The sequence below is a fragment of the Cryptomeria japonica genome, chromosome 3 (assembly GCF_030272615.1).
Source record: "Cryptomeria japonica chromosome 3, Sugi_1.0, whole genome shotgun sequence".
Lineage (NCBI taxonomy): Eukaryota > Viridiplantae > Streptophyta > Pinopsida > Cupressales > Cupressaceae > Cryptomeria > Cryptomeria japonica.
The window spans coordinates 988,069,964-988,090,423 of NC_081407.1; the positions used below are offsets into that span (position 1 = coordinate 988,069,964).

The following is a 20,460-nucleotide window of genomic DNA, read 5'->3' on the forward strand; positions in this document are numbered from 1 at the left end:
TCTACATATAAATTAGTTCAAAGTCTAGTGAATACCACCTTCAACTTGTTGTGACGTTTTCACACATCGCCCCATTGCAAATGGGAACCCCCACTTTTCACTTCTTAGGTCAAGAGTTTTGCTTCGTTTAGTTAGCTTGGCAATAATTTCAAAGTTTCTAGCCTTCGAGTGAGAGGGTTTTGTCTTGATAAGTCTAGGAGTGGGCCCAAGAATTAAATTGTAAAATCAGGTATTGTGTAGGGGTGAGGTTCAAGGATTGCAATTTTGGAATGTGAAATTCTATAAGCAAGGGAATGTGAAAGTGGAAATGAAAATATGAAAATGTGAAAGGCAAAATTGTTCTAATTATTGCAACGCGGAATTGCAAGGTTACCTTAAAATCCCACCGTATATTGTTGAGCATCATGAAATCTGCCATGCATTGCTTGTGTATTGCACAAATAGCTTGGAATACCACCCATGTATTGCATGAAGACTTGCAAAACCTGACCTTGCAATGCACAACTACTTGCGAATTCCAACCTTAGCATTCAATACATGAGTACTTGCAATTCTCACCCTTTCTAATGCATGTATACTTCAAATCTCCACCCATGCTCCCTTCACATTACATAAACATAGAGAAATTTTGCCCTTCTTTATGCATGATACATGCTAATCTCCACCCCTTGATTCCATGCATGACTTATATGAAAATCTGCCTTGCATTAGCTATTTTATGCATGCATTAGGTGAATTTCCGCTTTGAACTCTTGTTTTATGCATGCACAATGTGTATTTCCACCATGTATAAGCCTAGCATTGCATGGAGACCCTTAATCTCCACTCTGCATTGCACAACAACCTCTGATTTCCGCTCTTGAAATGCAAGACTGCCTCCTAATTCCACAAAGAAAGCTTGCATCCTAAGCGACAATAAGAAATGGAGTTTTGGGTGAAGGACAAATGAGAGGTAGGAATGTACTTATGCTTTTGTTTTGAGTGTTGTTAATGAATTGGAAGTCACTTTTTCAAGTCAACTAGGAATATTTAGGCTTTTTAGGGGGTATTTATCAACACACTTTTTTTCAGCCTTGTCAATCCTCCCCGAATTTGGTTTGGGTCTAGCTTGGGCCTGCCCATTTGGACCAGGTACATCTTAAAACTACCCAAGCCAAATGGGCAGTCCCAGAGACGGACCCGTCCATGGTCACACAAGGTTCAAAGTTGTTGTGACCATTTCACACATCACCCCATCATAAATGGGGACCCCCTCTTTTGCTTGTTGTCTTAGGTCTTGGATGGCTTGGTACCAGTCCAATCCTTTAGTTTGAGTGGAGTTGAGTCAGTTAGCTCTTAAAGGCCTTAGCAATGAACAATTTATGATGATCATTTCATTTGATCATCATCATCATCATGTGCCTTCAAAACCAAAAATGGAATGCTGACTCTACATATGGAGAGTTGTCAAATGAAGTGGAATGCTTGAGGAGAGCTAGTCAGGCCATAAAACAATGATGAATGAACCTTGTCAAGTCCTTGAGATGAAAGAAGCAAGTCAATGAAAGAGAAAAATGGAAGAAATGAAGTCACTTCCAATGACCCTTCAAATCCCCGACCAGCTTCATTGTCACTTCCAGTGACACACTAAATCTCCGACGAAGTCACTTCCAATGACCCTTCAAATCCCTGACCAGCTTCATTGTCACTTCCAATGACACCCTAAATCTCCGACCTGCCTCTTCAAGCACTTCCAATTGATGTCTAAATCTCCGACCCTCTTAGTATCACTTCCAATTTCTTGTCAAAAATCCAATTAGGAAGAATACATTATTATGTTGGTGAGTTGAATGTTGATTAAGAGAGATGCTTAAGGTTTTGAAGGTTATTGCTATCTTAGGTTGGTAAGTTGCTAGGGTAAGTGGAAGCACGTTGAAATGTTAAGTGAGCAAGTTGCACTCATACTCTAGAGTCACTTCCATTTGCTCCCAAAATCTCCGATCTGCCTGATCACTTCCAGTCGATGCTCAAATCCACAAACTTCCTTGGTGACTTCCAATGAGCACTAAAAAGCCCACCCAAGGACATAGAGATGATGTTATGCTGATAAGAGCAAAATGATTTCAAGAAGGTGATCAAATTGTAAAGAGATGTAAGGGCATAAGGGATGAAGTCCCTTCCAATTGGAAGCAAAAATCACGACATCTTATGCACTTCCTGTTGGAGGCAAAAGGTTCGATCACTTTGTAAGCACTTCCAGTGCCACTTAAGACCCCCAATCACTTTGCAAACACTGTCAGTGCCCCTTGAAAAGCCCGAACTTAATGATCACTGCCAGTGGTGTCTTAAAACCCCAACCTAATTGTTAACAGTAACACTTCCAGTTACAGGTGAAAATCACGACCTTCTTGATGACAACTGCAAGTTGCCCTTAAGATTCACGAACTTTATGATCTCTGCCAGTTAGGGGGGAAATTAAGGGAAGATCTGAGATTACCAGTGAGATAAATATTCATTTAAAGGTCTGAAAGGACTGTTTTGTGATCATTTTTATTAGGAATCAGACCTAAATTTGATGCTGATACAGCTACAGGCTAGGGTTTTGAAAAGGTTTCAGTCAATAAAATCTCTTTTACATAATGTTTTAAAACCCCTTGAATTGATCCTTTACGTGCTTTAATGAAAAATTCATGATGATTTGATGATTATGTTCAAGTAAAGTCTGATTTTACAAGCTAGGGTTTTAGGATGAAAGCCTAGGGTTTTAGCAATTTGAGAAGATTTTAATGAATTATCAGCTTTAGAGAAGGAAATTGCTAATTGCTAACCTAGTTGATCAATTTCAGTCTTGTAAACACTAATGTCATATTTAAAACCCTAACTTAGACAACTCTCGCAGGCAGAGCATGGCAGCCCCGAAGGCTAGAGCAGTTCCAAGGCAAATCCTCATCAAGGAGGACTCGAAAGGAGTGATGCTTGAATCAAATATTACATCGTTGTGGAGTAATGTAAAAGACACCAACCTAGGCTGGATCGACATGAAGAAGTTTCAAGGTCCCCTATATACAAGCAAGCCATACAGATTTTTGAAGAAGATGATCGAGAGACAGATAGTGCAAGCAGCAGGCTTCCTATTGGCCATCCAATGCAATGAGTTAATAGTTGAGTGTGTCAAACACTATGATGCCAGCGCAAGAAAGATAGTGTCACCTGATGGCAAAGTACTTGCCTACCTATCCGAGTCAACCATCAGCGAAGCCTTCCACATACCTAATCACAAAGGCATGGTTTACAAGAGCAAAGAAGGAGCACAAGTGATCTTTGAAGATGACCCCAACAAATGCTTAGGCATAATCAAGTATTGGATGTTGAAAAGTAGGACCGTCATATCCAAGATACCTAGCAAGCTTCACAAAATTGATTTCAAGGAAGAATTTGGGGATTTGATCACTTTGCTCAACCAAGTTATGGGAAGTTCTCAAGCATCTCAATTTGAAAATTGGATGTTCTACTTCATGGAAGCAATGTCAACTAGTGGAGAAATGCTCAATTGAGAAAGAATCATAAGTAACAACCTTGATCTACAATTGAAAAGGCTTGAACACACTAAAACATTATACATGAGTTCATACATCATATATTCACTTGCCAAAGCCCATAAATATGCGGGATTGATGTATAGAGGCCCAGTTGGAAGTGGGGCCGGAGAGATGAGAGCATGTGAATCCTATACACAGTTGCATTACACTAGCAAGGCACATTTCAAGAGGGTGAACAATGCTTTCACCATGCACTTAACAAGAACACTGCAAGGAAGCATACATCAAAGATTATCCCGCAAGCAAAGGAGTTAGTAAAGAAGTACGGTGCTTGGTATATCCAATTCCCCAAGTTCACCTATATAAGAGTTTAGGAATGCTCTTGTCTGCCATACATGCTACCACGCTACCCTACCGACAAGATGATACTGTTGGAACTAGTGAGGCGGTTGATCACCTATGACAAGGTCCAAAAAAATCGACACAGGATAGGGATTTCTTTTCCCATCTCAATTGGACAATCAATAGAAGTGTCCATCTATACAAGCAGTTGAGAAGTCGAAGTAAGTTAAGACCCTACCCCTTATTCCATATTCTTCCAGAGAAAACTTTGATCCTTATGGCAACACGAGAAGAGTTAATGGGAGAAGGCACAGTCATAAGCCACACTCAAAGAATTATTGGATGAATGCCCAAAATGATTTTGAGATAAGGAAGAAGATGTGTTCTAGGCTACCAATTGACATCGTCCAAATGTGTAGAGTTTTCAACATTCCAGACCAAGCACAAGATGATGGAAAGTGCCTCCAGCGCACTTATGATTGAGAGAAAGATAAGAAAGTAGAAGTCAATTGGATTGATGTTGAGATCACTGATTTGGGAGACTTGATGAAGCCAATCTTAGCCTACACACGAAGATGGGCAGACATTCAAACTCATAGGTTGAAGAGCTAGAATACACAGTTGACATTTGATTTGATGAGAGATTCAGACTCATCTGACGAAGAAACAAAAAGTATGAGCGTGAGTGAAAGTGCCACCCAGTCAGCTCACTTTAGAAGCTCAAAGAGGAAAGGAAGTCATAAGGAAGGATCAAAACACAAAAGGCATAAATCGAGTTCAAGTCGTCCTTCTACTAGTGCCTCATCTATACATGAAGTTGAAATGAACCAACCAGCCACCAAAGAAAGTCAGCCGCCCAAGGGAAGCTTAGATCAAGGTGTAAACAAATTCATGGAATCAACAAGTCAAGATAATAGATGTGAGAGGACAGATAAAGGGAAACAACCCCAAGTACAAGATAATCCAGCAGCACTGGAGCAGGTAGCAACAAGGCAGCTGACGATGAATATGTGGAAATAGAGAAAGGTGATGATGAGGTAACTTCCCCACCCCGAGAAGATCAACAGCTCAAGGAAGTGCAAGTGGAGGAAGAATGATCAGCTATCCCGACATGGCTTAGGGAGAGATTAGCAAAAGAAGTAATAGTAGTAGAAGAGGAGCCTATAGATGATTTGGATGGCTTCCTGAATAGAGTTGGAGAGACACTTGAAAAGAAAAAAGCCACCAAGTTGTCCAAGATTACAAAGGATAATACAGGATCTCGAGTTATACAAATTGCCACTCCAAGAGTAGACAAGCCAGAAGATGAGATCACAGCAAATGAGTATGACATGGAGACAATTGACTTGGGTCCTTTCACCACTAAGAAAGCAATGGAAGATTTGAATGACACAATGAAGACAGTTCATGATATATTGAAGGTTGAGGTAGAGAAAAACAAGAAGCTCGAGAGAGAGATGAATGTCCTAAGAAACTATCTGCAGCAACTCAAAGAACCGATAAAGCAAAACAATCCTTCAAGCATGCCTCCACCACTGCTCCCTCCAGACTCAATTGATAATTTAGAAGAAATGAGAATTTCACCCCATGTGATGAATAATTGGATAAATAAGCCTTTCACCAAAGCAAATGCTTTCATGAAAGAGCTAGTGAGAACTTTTGATCAAGTTTCAAGTGTTCTTGACAAGACACACATCCTCATGGCTGCTTATGATGTTTTCACTTACACCAAAGATTACACCATCCCGAGACTACAAGCATTGATGATGTTACCCAAGCAAATTTTGGTGAACACTAGAGTGTTGAAGAAGGGGCAAATGAGTATGACTTCCAACGTTGGTATAACTTGCTCCGAATGAGGAAAATCATGTTTAAGGATATGAACAATGATTGTACTCAAGTAGAAAATGCAACATGTGTGATACATGATAAAATTCTGGTAGTGGCTGAAATCATACTTGGAAAGGAGATGAATGAAGGAATCCACATAGATGTTGTTGACCAACTGGTAGAGAAAGTAAGGTTCATTTTCTTTGGAATAGCCAATCCACCTTTAGAGAGACATGTTGATGTGTTTTTTATGCACAAAACATTTTAGAATAAAATACCAAGGTAATTTACCCTCTCTTGAACAAAATCACCTTAGATGCTAAGAATGAGATCAACTAAAATGATTCCAAGGTTTCTACATGTCAGGTCTTGACGAGTGGGTAAGTTCAATGGTTGATGTGAATTGTTGGGTTTCACTTGGGGGCTTACGCAAATGTTTGGATTATCATGAATGATGTGGAATAGGTGTGCTGACAACTTAAGATTTATCAATGTGGCTCTGGATTTACTTCTTACTAAAAAAGGGGGAAAAAGAATAGGGTTCAGGAAATCTATTCTAAGCCTAGGAATGTAGGAAATGATGAATGGATTTAGTGGAATCAAACCAAGCAAGGTCTCACAATCAGGTATTGACAAAAGCTTTGTGCAATCATCTAAGGTATACTTAAAGATTTTCAGGCTATCACCATCAAATGTAGACACCATCCAGGTTGATGCTTGTCAACGGACACGTAATAGTTGAAGTTATGGTTACTCAAATTCCAGTTGACCACACAAGGCGCACTTACCAACAGCAAGAGGCTAGTGGTATGGACTAAGGATTCCACACAATTAAATTCAACAAATCTTCCACTCAATCTAACATACATGAAAATAAATTCTAATCTAAATTCTAATCTAACTTGGAGGAATTGAGAACCATGAATGCAAAGACAACATTTGAAGAGTAAAATCACCAACAATTGAACAATGATTAGGATTCAAATAGTTGTAGCATATACCAACAATTCTACAAAAACTCTCTTACAAATGAGAGACAAGGAGGCATATATAGAGTCTCTTACAAAACGGATGGCCCAAATTGATCTAAGATCAACGACCGAGATCATGCCAACACAACCCTAGAATTGCCCTAATTAGGGTTACATCAAAAATGGTGCCACCAACATATGGCCCAATGAAAAGATACCTTGTCATCAAATAGAGAATCTTCTAGAAGATTCTTCCCTGCATCTCTCTCTCTCCTAGCATACTCCAAGAATCTAACCAATATTGAATCTAACTCCTCCATGGAAATGCTAGGTTGTAAATCAATCACGTCCAATGAATCCGAGCAAGCATTCAAAGTGTTCTCCCATTCTGGCATGAGCTTTTGCGAACTATGAACATGAATCAACAAAGAGACCAAGTCATCTATCTAACTCTTCTTCAAAGAGTCCAACTGGCAAAAATACATAAATTTCATCTTGTCTCTTAATTCGGCTAAGTGTAAACCACTAGCATCACTACCATCAACGCCCAATAATTCCTCAATAGATGCAAGGATCTTCATCTGAATGTCCTGAATGAATCCTTCCATCTCCATACAACTCGATTGGGCGTTCTCATAAGTTGATTTCTTCACGGCTAGTGAACAATACCAGCCATGGAAATCGTATCTGTCTCCACTGTGCACAATCTTCTCGCTGACCAAGGTGGAATTAGGAATCTTCTTCAATGCCTGGAGGCGTGGAATAGTCTTGTCTTGAATAGGTCGGAATTCTTCCCAAACTCCCTCCAAAAATTGGATTTTGAATACAAGCCCTATTGTCCTATCATATGCATGAACAAACTGAGTAAGGAAATCATCTACCTGCTTTCTTGTGCTTTCAATCCACTTCTCCACCTCTGAGTGTGTACCTCTCACTACCTCGCAGTGTGAATGTATTCCATGGTCAACTGCAATAGGGGAAATAAGGGTGGGATTTTCACGCCTTGTCCCTGCAATATACTCTCTGAGTCTGATATTTTATTCTCTGTACCTTTCATTCTCCGCAACCGCTCTATCTAATCTTGCAATGATTGCCTGGAGGTTTTCACCAATCTCCTGGAATTCCTGCTTTCTAGATGTACGACCAAGGGCGACTGAAGTGATCTGGAAATCCATAGGAGTAGCAATGTCCGCTGTCACGCCTGCAATAGGAACAACAATCTGCGCAATCCGCATTCCTGTCTCATCTCTAGCTATGTGTGATAAAATCTCCGCTCTCTTGGGCTCCTTCTCCTTAGCACTCCTAGCTAGGTAGTCATCAATATCATCAATAGGTTGTACCTCTATCATTTGTTTACTTTTTTCCATACTTCTCATCAACCATTCAAGAATAGCGGCCATCTCCATACCATCATCGAGACATATTTCTCGATCAAGTCCTTTCAATGCCGAAATAACATCATCATTGTCATTAGGATTATTCCTCGTCCAATCACATACCTCATTTCCCAAACTAACTTCCAAAAGGATGACTGATCATTATTCTCATCAGGAGGTGCAGATGTCGTTGTGGCATGGAACTCCTGAATATTCTCTGGTAGTATCACTGTGTTCGAACATTGTTGAATCTCCTTATTCTTTTTTGTTACTTCAATCACTTTGATTGATGAGACACTGGGAGGGGGTGAAGGAATGATAAGTGGAGGAATGATGGTCTTTTGTTTCTTCTTCACATCCTCAATCTTATTCCCTCTAGCCTTGACTTCTCCTGACGTGTTCTTCCTTCTCTTGGGAGCTTGACTCTCTTCATCTGCATGAATCCTAACATCACTGACAGTCCTTTGATCATCCTCGGAAGTAGACTCTTCTGGCTTCATCTTTTCATAAGTGAAGGGAACACCCATGTCAACTAACTTATTCATCTGCATATCCACCCATAGGCGGGAGAAATTCAAGACCTCTCTCATCGATATATTCAGGTCAATCTCTTCTGACTCTGACCAATTAGGCAATAGGATTGCCTTCTTCATTTCACTCTCATACTGTGGATGTGTATGATCTCTATCATCTAATACCTGATCAGGAATGAGGAAAAGTCCACACTTCCTCATGAAATCCACTGACATTCTGAACCATATTCTTCTCTTCACTGCTTGCTCGTCCATCAAGTTAGCCCAATAATCTTCTATGTCAATTTTTTGAGTGAACTTCTCTCCTCTGATCCTTCCGACCTTCTTGTCTGGATCAAATCTTTCTCTCTTCTTATATGTAGCAAATTGATAGAATGCAAGCTCCTCACTCGCAGTGTTGGCGGCTATGGCGGATTGGCAAACCTCTGACGTCTTCCCAACTGAAATAGGGAATGTCATTCATGTCCTGTGCTTCTCTCTCTGGATAACATCAAACTCTAGAAGTTGTCTTACCACTTCCAACAATATCATTCTGTCGGTTGGATACCTAGGAAGTCTGTAGGGTTCAGATTGAAACCCATGAATCCCAAGGTATGTGAAAGTGGGAAACTGTATATACCACAATCCATATCTTTTTATTAACTCTGTTGCCTCCTTGGACAATCTTCTATGGATTCCGCCTTGCAACATCCATGTGATGTACATAGTGAATGCATCATTCACTCTCGTATAGTCTTCAATTCTATGCATGCTTAGCTGGGGGTAGCATTCATAACTCTTGAATTGTCCTTGCCCATTCCCGACTTCACCTTTGCATATTAATCCTCTGTATGAAACAAACCGTGCAAGCAAGTACACCAAGTAGGAAGTAATGGCGAATGACTTGGACCGCTCTACATTCCTCAGCTGCAAATCCAGATTGTCACTTACAATCTTGGACCAATTCACTAGTGTTCCTCTAAGACAATCCTGGATGAAGTAGAACATTCATCCATCAAATATTGCTCCCTGCGGCATCCCCATCACTCTGTGAGTAGGAATATCAAATCACTATATTCCTCCTTAAAATCTACGCACATGAGTGTCTTGGGAGCCTTGGAATGATGAGATCTAGGTTCAATCATCCACTCTTTGTTAATTAAATTCTTGCATACACTCATGTTTTTCGTGTATCTTTCTGCATAATCCTCCTTGGTCACATCCTTCATGTCTGTTCCGCGTGGAATTCCGAACACCTCTGCAATGGCATCCTCAGCAAGGTAGGCGATGACAACGCCCTTAGGAGTCTTAATCATTCTTGTGAGCAGATCGTAACATCGTGCACATTCTAGGATAAGTTCATTGCACTGTATGGACTGTGGAAATCCAACGGCATGGAAAATGCCACTCTTCATAATATTCACATATGCTGGGGAAGGAACCTGATCTCTGACTTCGAACATCCGACGCTGCATCTGGTCGAAGTCTAGTAAATGCATGTTTGTATCAGCGATCTCCTTCCATCTGGATGAAATCTTAAGCTCTGGATAAAATCCAGTCTTCGATAGTTCTTTCCTTTCCTTATATCCTGACTTTGACATCGCACCTGTACGAAGCTCGAAGTTAGACAGGAAAATAAATAATGTTCTTAATAAAATTCCCCACTTTCTAAAGATTTAGCTAATTCAAAGCATGGAGTCAGGAAAATAATCCATACTTTTGGTAAATTTTAGCAATTAAGTTCAAAGTGTGACAACACTAAGGCATGGAAGCCTTCCATAAAATTCATTGAATACCTCCTTATGCCTAGAAAATATGCAAGCTAAAATGCAAAGGAGTATACCAAATAAATGATGACTAAGGAAAGGTGTGAAAGGTTTGTGTTTTCACAAAATGAATGTCTGAAGACACCTTCCGCAGTCAACAATGGAGGTCAACAATTCTGAAGACAACCTGAAAATCAGACTTTTAAAACGTGTTGTAATCTTCAAAAATGTGCATAAACTTGATAAAAATCAGTTCTAATGATCAAAACAATCATTTTCAGGAATGTAAGTATGGCTGGTAAAAAATTTATTTCTGAGGACAAGTCTGAAAATTGAATACTTCAGACTTACCAGCACCTTGCAAAGTGGTTTAAATCTCTGAAAATGATGAAAAATGGCCAAGGAAACAGCCCCAAGCAAAATCGCCAAAAATGGTTAGGTGGCTGGAAATGAAAATTTCTGAAGACAACCGCCTAACAATGGAGTTTTCAGACCTGCAACAGCGATAAGATGGTCTCAAAAATGCACAGAAAACTCCATAAAACACTTCCAAATGCAAAATGCCTAAGTTGGAATTGGCTGGGCAATAAAAACTTAAGTCTGAAAATTAATGACAGCCATTAATGGAGGTCAAAATCTGAAGCAAACCTCAGATCTGAAGCGAATCAGCAGGCTGAAAATAATGGCAGCCACCAAGCATGCACGAAAATCATCAAAATGTGGCACCAAATCACCTCCCAAGTAAAATCGAATTTTTCCCAACTATGGCGCCAAACTGAAAATCTGAAAAATTGTTGTCAATAGCAACCTTGATCTGCAGCAATGAAGGTCTGGACAGCAAGCAAAATGGTGGAAGAAAAATCGCCTAAGTCTCCAAACATGAAATTGCCAATTTTCACCAAAAAATGCTAAAGTTTGAAAAAATCGCCAAACTTAGCAAAATCGAAATTCTGAAACTGGTCTTTAATGGCAGCCAAGAGGAATAGATCAGCAAGCTAGAAAAAATGGAGGAAAATAAATCCTCAATCCCACACTTCACAAAGACGCCTTGCTAAAAATTCGCCCAACTTGGAGAAAAATCGCTTTCATGGAGACACCTGGCAGATTTAATAATAAAATATTGCTAAGTCTCCTCTCATATACTTGCTTTCACCTCTCGCTTTCACCACACAAGCAATGTGGGATAAAACACTTGTATAAATACTTACTTGGTGAAAACCTAACTTGCTTCTAGAAGGTTCAAATATTAAATGATTGTTGCAAGTTACTAAATTTTGCTTTTGAATTTTAAATAATCATTAATAATTATTTAAAAGCAATTAAATGGGGCTTATTTATTAAAATATTGCAAATTAAATCCAAAATAAGCCTCTAGGGGAAAATCATCTTGGGTTGGGATTGAAAAATCCCTTCAAAAATCATTTAAGTGTCAAAATTTGCCCCATAAGGGAAATTCGATACACGCTTGGACAAAAATCCATGCATAACTTCATCAAAATTGCACACAAAAACCTCCCAAGGGAAAATCAATATGAGCTTGGACAAAAATCCACTCTATTTGCAAAAAACTCACCCCCAGGGGAAATTCGATATTAGTCTGAACAAAAATCCACACTCAAAATTCACTTAACTTGGAAAAAAACCTCCCTGGTGGAATTTCGACCTCAATCTGGATGAAAATCCGGACTCAAAACTCTTCAAAATATTCCCAGTGGAAAATTGATCCCTGTTTGGATGGAAATCCGGACAAAAATCCTCACTCAGTTGTCACAAAAATCCTGGTGGAAAATCGACCCAGGCATGGAATCATCCTCAACGTTGTCCGCACTCCTAGTGGAAAATCGATGGCAGTCTGGATAAATCCTGACACTTAGCCAAATTTTAGCACTTCCAGGGGAAAATCGACCCAGGTATGGATAAACAGTGGGGGAAAATAGTAGCCAGTATGGATTTCAGGGGAAACCCATGTGTAGTGTGGATTTTGAGTGGGGGAATGGGTTGGGTAGTCTGGAATGTGAGGGGAAAAACACCTCTAGCATGGATTTTGACCCTTTTTAACCCTTGGAATAAGGATTTGCCTTAGGATTTTATCATTTTAAACACTCAAAATCACTTCGAAACTTCAAATTTACACTAAACTTGGGCTAATTTTCCAAAAATATGAGCGAAACGCTCAGAAAATATTGGAATAAAGTGCGAAACCAACATAAATAATACCTTAGGAGCGAGAAAACAACTCCAAAAGGTATGTGAATACCTTGGCACTTTAAAATCACCGATGCGCGTGTTTAAAAACACGTTAACGCTCAATAGGTCTTACACTTAGGCAAAATTTAGGATCGTTAAAATATCGACATTTGCAACGTGATCCTATAACTTCAAAAACCCTAGACAGCACTAGGCATGATCAAAACTCCGAGACTCGAGCACGGGAAACGCAAAATTGCCCACTAAGCAACCAAAACCCTAACCTAACAACGCGGAAAGCCGGCAAAGAGGGGGACCCTGTTAGCAATGGGGTGATGTGTGAAAAAGGTCACAACAAGACAATTGGAGGAAATACAATCATTAATGGCACTTGCCTGTAAGACTCAAGATTCCAGGCGAGAATGGGAGAAAATATTTGTTACTACCTTAGACAAAGTGAGCTTCATGGAGGATCAGTTGAAAGTCATGCCTAATGCCCCAGTTAGCGAAATTGAATACAGTGTCCAAATTCGTTGAATTTAAATCAAAGGAAAGAGATAAGGGGAACAACCTTCTAGAAGAAAGTTTGTTATGATCCCATGTTGCATCTATTTTACTCATTACAAGATTTTTCCTCGAGGTTTGTGCCAAATGGATGTCATATTCCCATTGGCTGACTTTTTAATAATTTGCAATAAATTGGTATATTGTTGTAACAAACCCTAATTAGGGCTTAGGTGGCATGATCTTGGCCCTTGATTTTTATTCAACCTTGGCCATTCATTGTATTTGAGAGCACTATATAAGCTCCACTCGTTTCATTTGTAAAGGATCAATTAGAAAATTTTGAAAAATCGTTGCTTTGATGCTGCTAGAAATAATAAACTCTTTAGTGTTGGTGACTCGTAGTGTTTTTGGAGCATTTGCTTGTCTCTTCATCCTTATAAGAGAGAACTTAAAACTTCAAAAAAAAAAAAATAGAGTAAAATTTGCTTAAGTATTTAGATGAATGAAAGATTCATGTGTATGATTGATGGTGAAGCTCCTATGTTCACACCATTAGTATTTCATTGATTGTGAAGTATCTAGCATAGTCAACTGAACTCATTTCAGCCAAGCTTAACTTCAATTGCTACTTCTTCATTGATATGCATCCTCTTGATGGTGTCTATGTCCTTGGTAGTGATCTGAATATCATTAGCCATCCTTAGGAAGATCGCACTAGCTTTGTGGAGTTGTTCTTCGCATGTCAAAGCAAAGCTTAGTTGAGTTTCACTTCAAATCATCCATCCTTCTTGCATTCTTAGTGTTAGTCTAGCAAACCTAAACCCTCGACCTTTTTGCATTTTTTTAAGTGATCATCAGTAGTAGTAGGAAAAGAACTTCATTCCATATCATTTGTAAGAATAGCATTCCTTGTGATCAAGAATCTCGTCTCCTAAAAAAACAATTGTGTAAGTCCCCTTGAAAGAGCAGCAAACACATCAACCATCAAAGCTATCCACACATCAAGACCTAACATTATTAACCTTGGAGTGTCTCAAGTGATCCTAGTGTTCAGCACTAGAGAGGTCTTTGTTCAAGAGAGGATAGAGTATTCAATACTTTATTTTGTGTTCAAGGTGGTCATAAAACACACACCAACACAAGCAAAGAACAAAGATGAGTAGCCAGAGATATCAAGGGTTTTTGAAACAACTTGAACACTAAATAATAAACATCCTTATATACTCTCATGTCTCAACGACATGCAGATGTATATATAAGTATGCAACCGTACATTACTAAATGCGCATATATATATGTGTACTTACTGCTGAAACACTATGCAAGAAAAGTGATAAACCTGAGTAATAGGTTTAGATAAACACAATAGGAGAAACAAAAAATAAAATATAGAATTGCTCTTAAGTTTTTCAAAATTAAACATAGTTCCATATTGAGTCCTCTTTTGTTTCCTCTCAAATAGAAGCACAACGTATGGACACATATGCACAAAAAATAGACATACACAAAAACCATAACTTTTGTTTTCTAATTCCCAAAAAGTTTGTATAAGCAACCATTTCAAAGAAATTATAATACTCCATTTCTAGTGACATGATACTTTCTATATAGCATGTTTAACAACTTGCAATGAGCATGTGGTAGTGGTGACAAAATCTGAAATAGACATATAACTTTGATATTAATAGTGGAGAGATCATAAAGTGCTTAATTGTTTCCTTCTATGGTTTCTCATAATTCTAAAATTATTCATTAATTGAAAAGAAATAATACCAATAGTTATATTCAAAGAGAAGCAATGCAAACAAGTCTTAAATGCAGCACAAAGCACTAATGGCACACTCACAGTATAGAAAGCAATTTTGCCCTTGGAAGGCAGAAACCTAGCAATAAGAACTCAATGTATTAACTATTAACTCAATTGTTTTAACCAAAATATAATATTTCTCACTCATGCTTAACCCTAATCCATGTGTGAGTAATTACAAGGACATCACTATAGGAAACCACTAAGCGGTATTGCAATACAATGGGTATCAAACCTTAGGCCGAAAAAAACCACCCATAACAGCACAAATATTTTCCTTAGGCAATCCCCCATACCCCCTAGCCAAGCCTCAACCCTAGACCCCGCATGGTATGTCAAGGTGTACATAAGGGTGCAATACATGCAAAACATACATGTATCCAATATATTTGGTGTGTTCATAGTGGATAAATCATAGAACTAGTGAATCTAAATATTTGTAAATCATCAAAAGCAAAGATGGTGAGATGTCTAATTAATGGTTTTCCTACCTGCTCCAACAACAGTATGAATCTCATCGATAAAGAGAATTATTTGTCCATCTGATTCTGTAACTTCCTTCATTACAGCCTTTAGCCTGTCCTCAAACTCTCCTCGATATTTTGCTCCAGCGATCAGTGACCCCATGTCAAGGGAAATCAACTGCAAAACAAAACAAAAAAAAATAATTAGCCTCTAAAACCCAATTTCATCAGCAACCCCAGTAAATATCTGAATTTTCTGCTTTAAATTGATTTTGAGACTTTCTATAGATTTTGTATCATGGTTTATCTTTTAAAAGTGTGAAAATCTTGCTTCTAGAGAGCAAATGACATGGAGCTCCCAAAAGATTAGCATGGAAAACATTATAAAACTGGACTTCATAAGAGGATGGAAAACATTCACAACCTTAAGACAGAAATTCAACAATGTTTTGAGTTTCTAACATAAAGGATTCGAGTGATAAAAATGTCATTCCAATCAACTTGAATCCAGGGAAAATCCAACTTATAGAACTGAATATAACCGCAGAGCAGGAAGATCAATAGTATTTATCACTACAATTATTGGCTCATTCCAAAAAGATTTTTTCTCAACAAGCTATTAAACCCAATACTCTTCAGTTGCCTCCTTATTCTCCTTACTGTGCACTTCCTCAAAACATTTAACCACCTTCGTTACAATAATCAATTTCTGTAAGGACCTTGGTTTTACAAGTAGATCACTGCCTTAAATGTAACGTATTTCAGTAATGCATATCATCAAGTATTGGATGCTAAAATGACAGAAAAAAATTACCTATTTCCTGCCTCATTATGCCTTGTTTTAGTAACAGAAAAAAAATAAGTATAGCTAAAGTGTTAATCTAATAACGTTTAACGGCCTAGCTCAATTGCCAAGGGCTTCCAGTAGTAAAGCACGAGGACACAAGGTCTAGTCTCCCCCCAGCCCACGTGGTACCGGAGGACATGTCGCGCCAATGTCACCAATCACGTTAAAAAGTTTACCTGGTGCACTGCAATTTATAGGGAGGTGATATACCCTGCATTCTAACCAAAAAAATCTACTAACGTTTAAACTCCATAAATCCATACATCAGCTTTTTAAATTTAAATATTTTTAAAATCTTAACCTAAATATTTTAATGTTTTAAATATATATGAGATATATATTGGAATTTATTTTTTTTAACATGTTAAAAATTACAATTTTAAAGTTAAAACTTTTAAAACCTAAAACCATAAAAATTAAAAAAAAATTACCTACTGAAATACAATACTGTTACTGAGGCCCACACTGAAAACTACTGCAGGTAACGAACACGTTGATAGGTATTTGCCCCTGCTGCTAAAAACAGGAGCACTTGGATAAATACAAATATGAAACCTTGAATAAATATAAATGACAGTTATAATAGACTCACAGCCCCACACATAGCATTATCCCGCCATCCCACACACAGCAATGGCCCCACAGAACATAATGAGAAGGAGATGAGCATGCAAGGATTTGATTTGTAATAACTTTGCACTTTTAGGGATGAAAAATGAAAAACACTAAAGTGAAAAATGCCTTTCAATCAATTTTTAAAGTAGTTTACTTAAAAAATCCATATGTTTGTATGGCCTAATTTGCAGGCAAACTGAAACAATTTTGGGGAGTTTGTGTTTATGTTCACTGTATTTCAAGTTTTTGAATGAAAATAGATGGGTAAATGATGTGTGTGTGCAAGTGTGCTTACTGCTGAAACACTACACAAGAAAAGTGATAAACCTGTGCAATAGGTTTAGATAAACACAATAGGAGAAACAAAACGTAAGCCATAGAATTGTTCTTAAGTTTCTCAAAATTAAAAAAAGTTCCTTGTTTAGGCGTTCAACTTTTGTTTCCTCCAGAACTTAAACACCACATATGGATACATATGCACACAAAATATACATACACAAAAACGTTAACTTTTGTTGTCTTCCCAAGCAGTTTGCATAAACAGCCATTTCAAAAACTTTATCATATTTTTATTGATACAATACTTTCTATACACGTTTAACAATTAGCAATGTGCATGTGTTTGACAAAGACAAAATCTGATATAGGGGTATGAGCTCCCCTTCAATGACTTTGATGGTAATAGTGATAAGTTAATAACTTAATTGTTGTTGCAATTTTTAGCATTTTTGTTTAGATGAAAGGGCCTACTCAGAAACCAATTTATTCCTTTGCTTGCACACATGTCATTTGACTTACCCGAAATTCTTTGGATCATCCCAAGGCCTCAACCAACATCTACACAACCTCTTGAACCCCTAATACTAATTAACACCAATCTGCTTGTGAAGGTAAGTCCTATAACAGCTCACTGACAAATGGTGGGTATATGTGATTGCTTGACTGAGAACTTTTGGCCCACTTTTACAGATCACAGTGTCACATTTACATTACTGTTCCTGTGAGCTGCAATGACTTGACCTAGTGTTGATTTAAACTTGAAAACAAGGGACAAATCATAACTAGGAATAGTCTAGTCTGGTCAAGATGAGTGAATATAAAAGGCAATAGTGGACCTATGACACACTAGGGTTGTGTTGATGTGTTTTTCATGCACATGCGAACACAGAATAAAATACCAAGGTATCTTATCCTCTCTTGAACAAAGTTATCCGAATGCTGAAGATTTGCCTAAGGATCAATCAAAATAACTCCAAAGTTCTTATATGTAGGGTCTCTATGTGTGGATAAGCTCAATTCGGTCTAATGTGATTATGCTGGAATCACAAGGGAACTTACATTCAAATGCCTGAGCATTTTATCTGCTGGAACTCAAGTCCTATCTACTAGCTGGAAGATAAAGAAACATCAAAAGATACAGGGCTTAGAAAGTCTACTCTAAGACCTAGAATGCGAGAAGATGGATGAATGACTAGTTGGAGTCCTACTTGTTGTGCGAATCGCACACCCATCCCCGTCTTGGACACGGACCCCCCCCAGTTTGTGCCTTTCTGTCCTGACCCTGAAATTTGGCTAAGTCTGGATATTCCTGATCCTGAAATTTGGCTAACTCTGAAAACTGAGGAAACCTCCAAAAACTAGAATTTGCAATATAACTCCTGGAGGGCCGAAACCACTCTCAAACATCCTGAAAGTATATATGGAATATAACTTAAAGTATAAGAAACTTATACTTAAATGTTATATTCCATATGCTTAATTTCGGACCCAGAAGCCAAAAGTTGAAAAGGTTAAAAGTTGCCAAAAGTGTTTAAAGGTCCGAAATTCACTCATTTTCGGACCCTGGGGCCGAAATTTCTAAATATGACAAAATCGCAAAAGGTGTTGTGAGGTCCGAAAGTCCGAAAATCACTTAAGTGCGATTTTCGGACCCCAGGTCCGAAGTTTAAATCGTGAAATGTTTTAAAACGCAAGGTGCTTTGCTCCGAAAAGTCACTTAAGTTCTTTTCGGACCCCCGAAAATAAAAGAAAGCGCAAAGTTTTAAAACGGACGCTTCAGGTCCGAAAACCCGAAATGTTTATTTTCGGACCCCTGGGTTTAAAAAACGCGAAATATAAAAGGACGCACTAGGTCCGAAAACTGGCGAAAGCGCTTCAAGCCCCGAAAAACACTTAAACGCCCAATTTCGGACCCTACCTCCGAAGTTCGCATTAAAATCGCGAAATTTCCAAACGCGCTTTTAGGTCCGAAATCAGGGTAAAATCGCCAAAAGACGTTTAGCGTCCGAAACTCCGAAGTTCATTTTAAAATCGCGAAAACTCAGAAATTTGTAAAAACGCCTTCAAACTCCGATTTTGTAAACATGTTTAGGTCCGAAATTCGCCTTAAGTCCTCATTTTCGGACCCTGAGGCGAAATGTTTAAAAATCGCAATTTTGCGAAATATATGTAAGCTCCGAAATTTGCAAAAGGATGGCAAAGGTCCGAAATTCGCCTTAAATCCTCAAAATCGGACCTAGGAGCCAAAAGTGAAAGGTTTTGAAAACTTGCAAAAAACGTTCAATGCTCCGAGTTTGCAAAATCTTACAAAGGATCCGAAGTTGTCTTTAATTTGCAGAAGTGTTCAAGGTCCGAAAATTACCCTTCAGAAGATTTCAAAGCACCCAAGACTCGAAAGGTAAAATCGCGCAGAAGTAAAAGACCAAGGATCAAATTTCACAATCGAAGAGAAAGAGAAGCATTTTCAAGATACATCTCGCAAAGAGCTTCTCAAGCCAGACGCCATTAAATTTAATGTTTGCTAAAATTAAATTATTTAATTTTTCAAATTGATTTAATGAAGTGAAATTGGTTGATCGCAGGACGTCATCGAAGAACCAGGAGAAAGACCTCAAATGCAGATCAAGGAAGGATCGCAATCCAAAGCCAGGCCCTAAAGATTGGAAAAGAAAAGATGCAAGAGCGCGAGAACAACCGAGCATTGGGAACCGTGCCGTTGAACAAAGATGAAGTCCACCGACGAAATTGGAGGCAAAAAGCAAAAGAACACTCTGAATGCTGCAAGTTTATGCATTCTCAAAGAATGCACACAGATGGATTTAAGTCCAGAAATTTAGTTTTAAAGCTGAAATTGCTTTATTGTAAACTGCCTATGGGTCCCGTGCGAGATATTTTTGTGATAACTATTCCCAACCACCAAGAAGATTGGATAGACCTGAATTAAAGCCAAATAGTGGCAGGTAGTTGAGATAGTTGCTGGTTGGATAACTGAGAATTAATTCGGCATGGGTCAAGGCTGTCAGCTTCTAGAAGACAGATCAGGACCCTTGGATGCAGTCCATCCTGGCCTTCAGTTCAAAATTGGAATATCTATAAAAGGCAGAGGCCTTTCTTTTGTAAAGGTTAGAAAAGGGTTAGAAATTGCTAGATAGTTAGATTTTAGAGTTAGAATAGGTTAGATCTTAGCAGTAGCATAGAGATGCTGCAGGAATTGTTGTAATAGGCAGTTGAGATCAATATATGAACATTGATTTGGTGTTTATTGTCTTGTTTTCATCCTGTTTGCATGGTTTCTTTCAGCATTTTAGATAGATCTTTCTATTTTGGGTGTGCAGGTATTTGATAGATTCGGGCTCATACCACTGAGGATATACTGATTGTGTATCCTTTTGTGTGGTTAACCTGAGCCTTCGATTGTGCTTAGTTCAATTGCAGGTGT

At 38.4% G+C, this 20,460-nt stretch overlaps 1 protein-coding gene across 2 annotated transcripts in view; it reads right to left on the reverse strand.

Moving 5' to 3' along the window:
- The window catches only part of LOC131071697 (chaperone protein ClpB3, chloroplastic), a 95,529-nt gene that overhangs the window by 61,797 nt on the left and 13,272 nt on the right, over positions 1-20,460 (reverse strand). For both annotated transcript variants that reach the window (XM_058007645.2, XM_058007644.2), the window contains exon 6: positions 15,308-15,458. In XM_058007645.2, the coding sequence (XP_057863628.1) occupies positions 15,308-15,458 (151 nt within the window). The remainder of the gene's footprint in view (positions 1-15,307; positions 15,459-20,460) is intronic.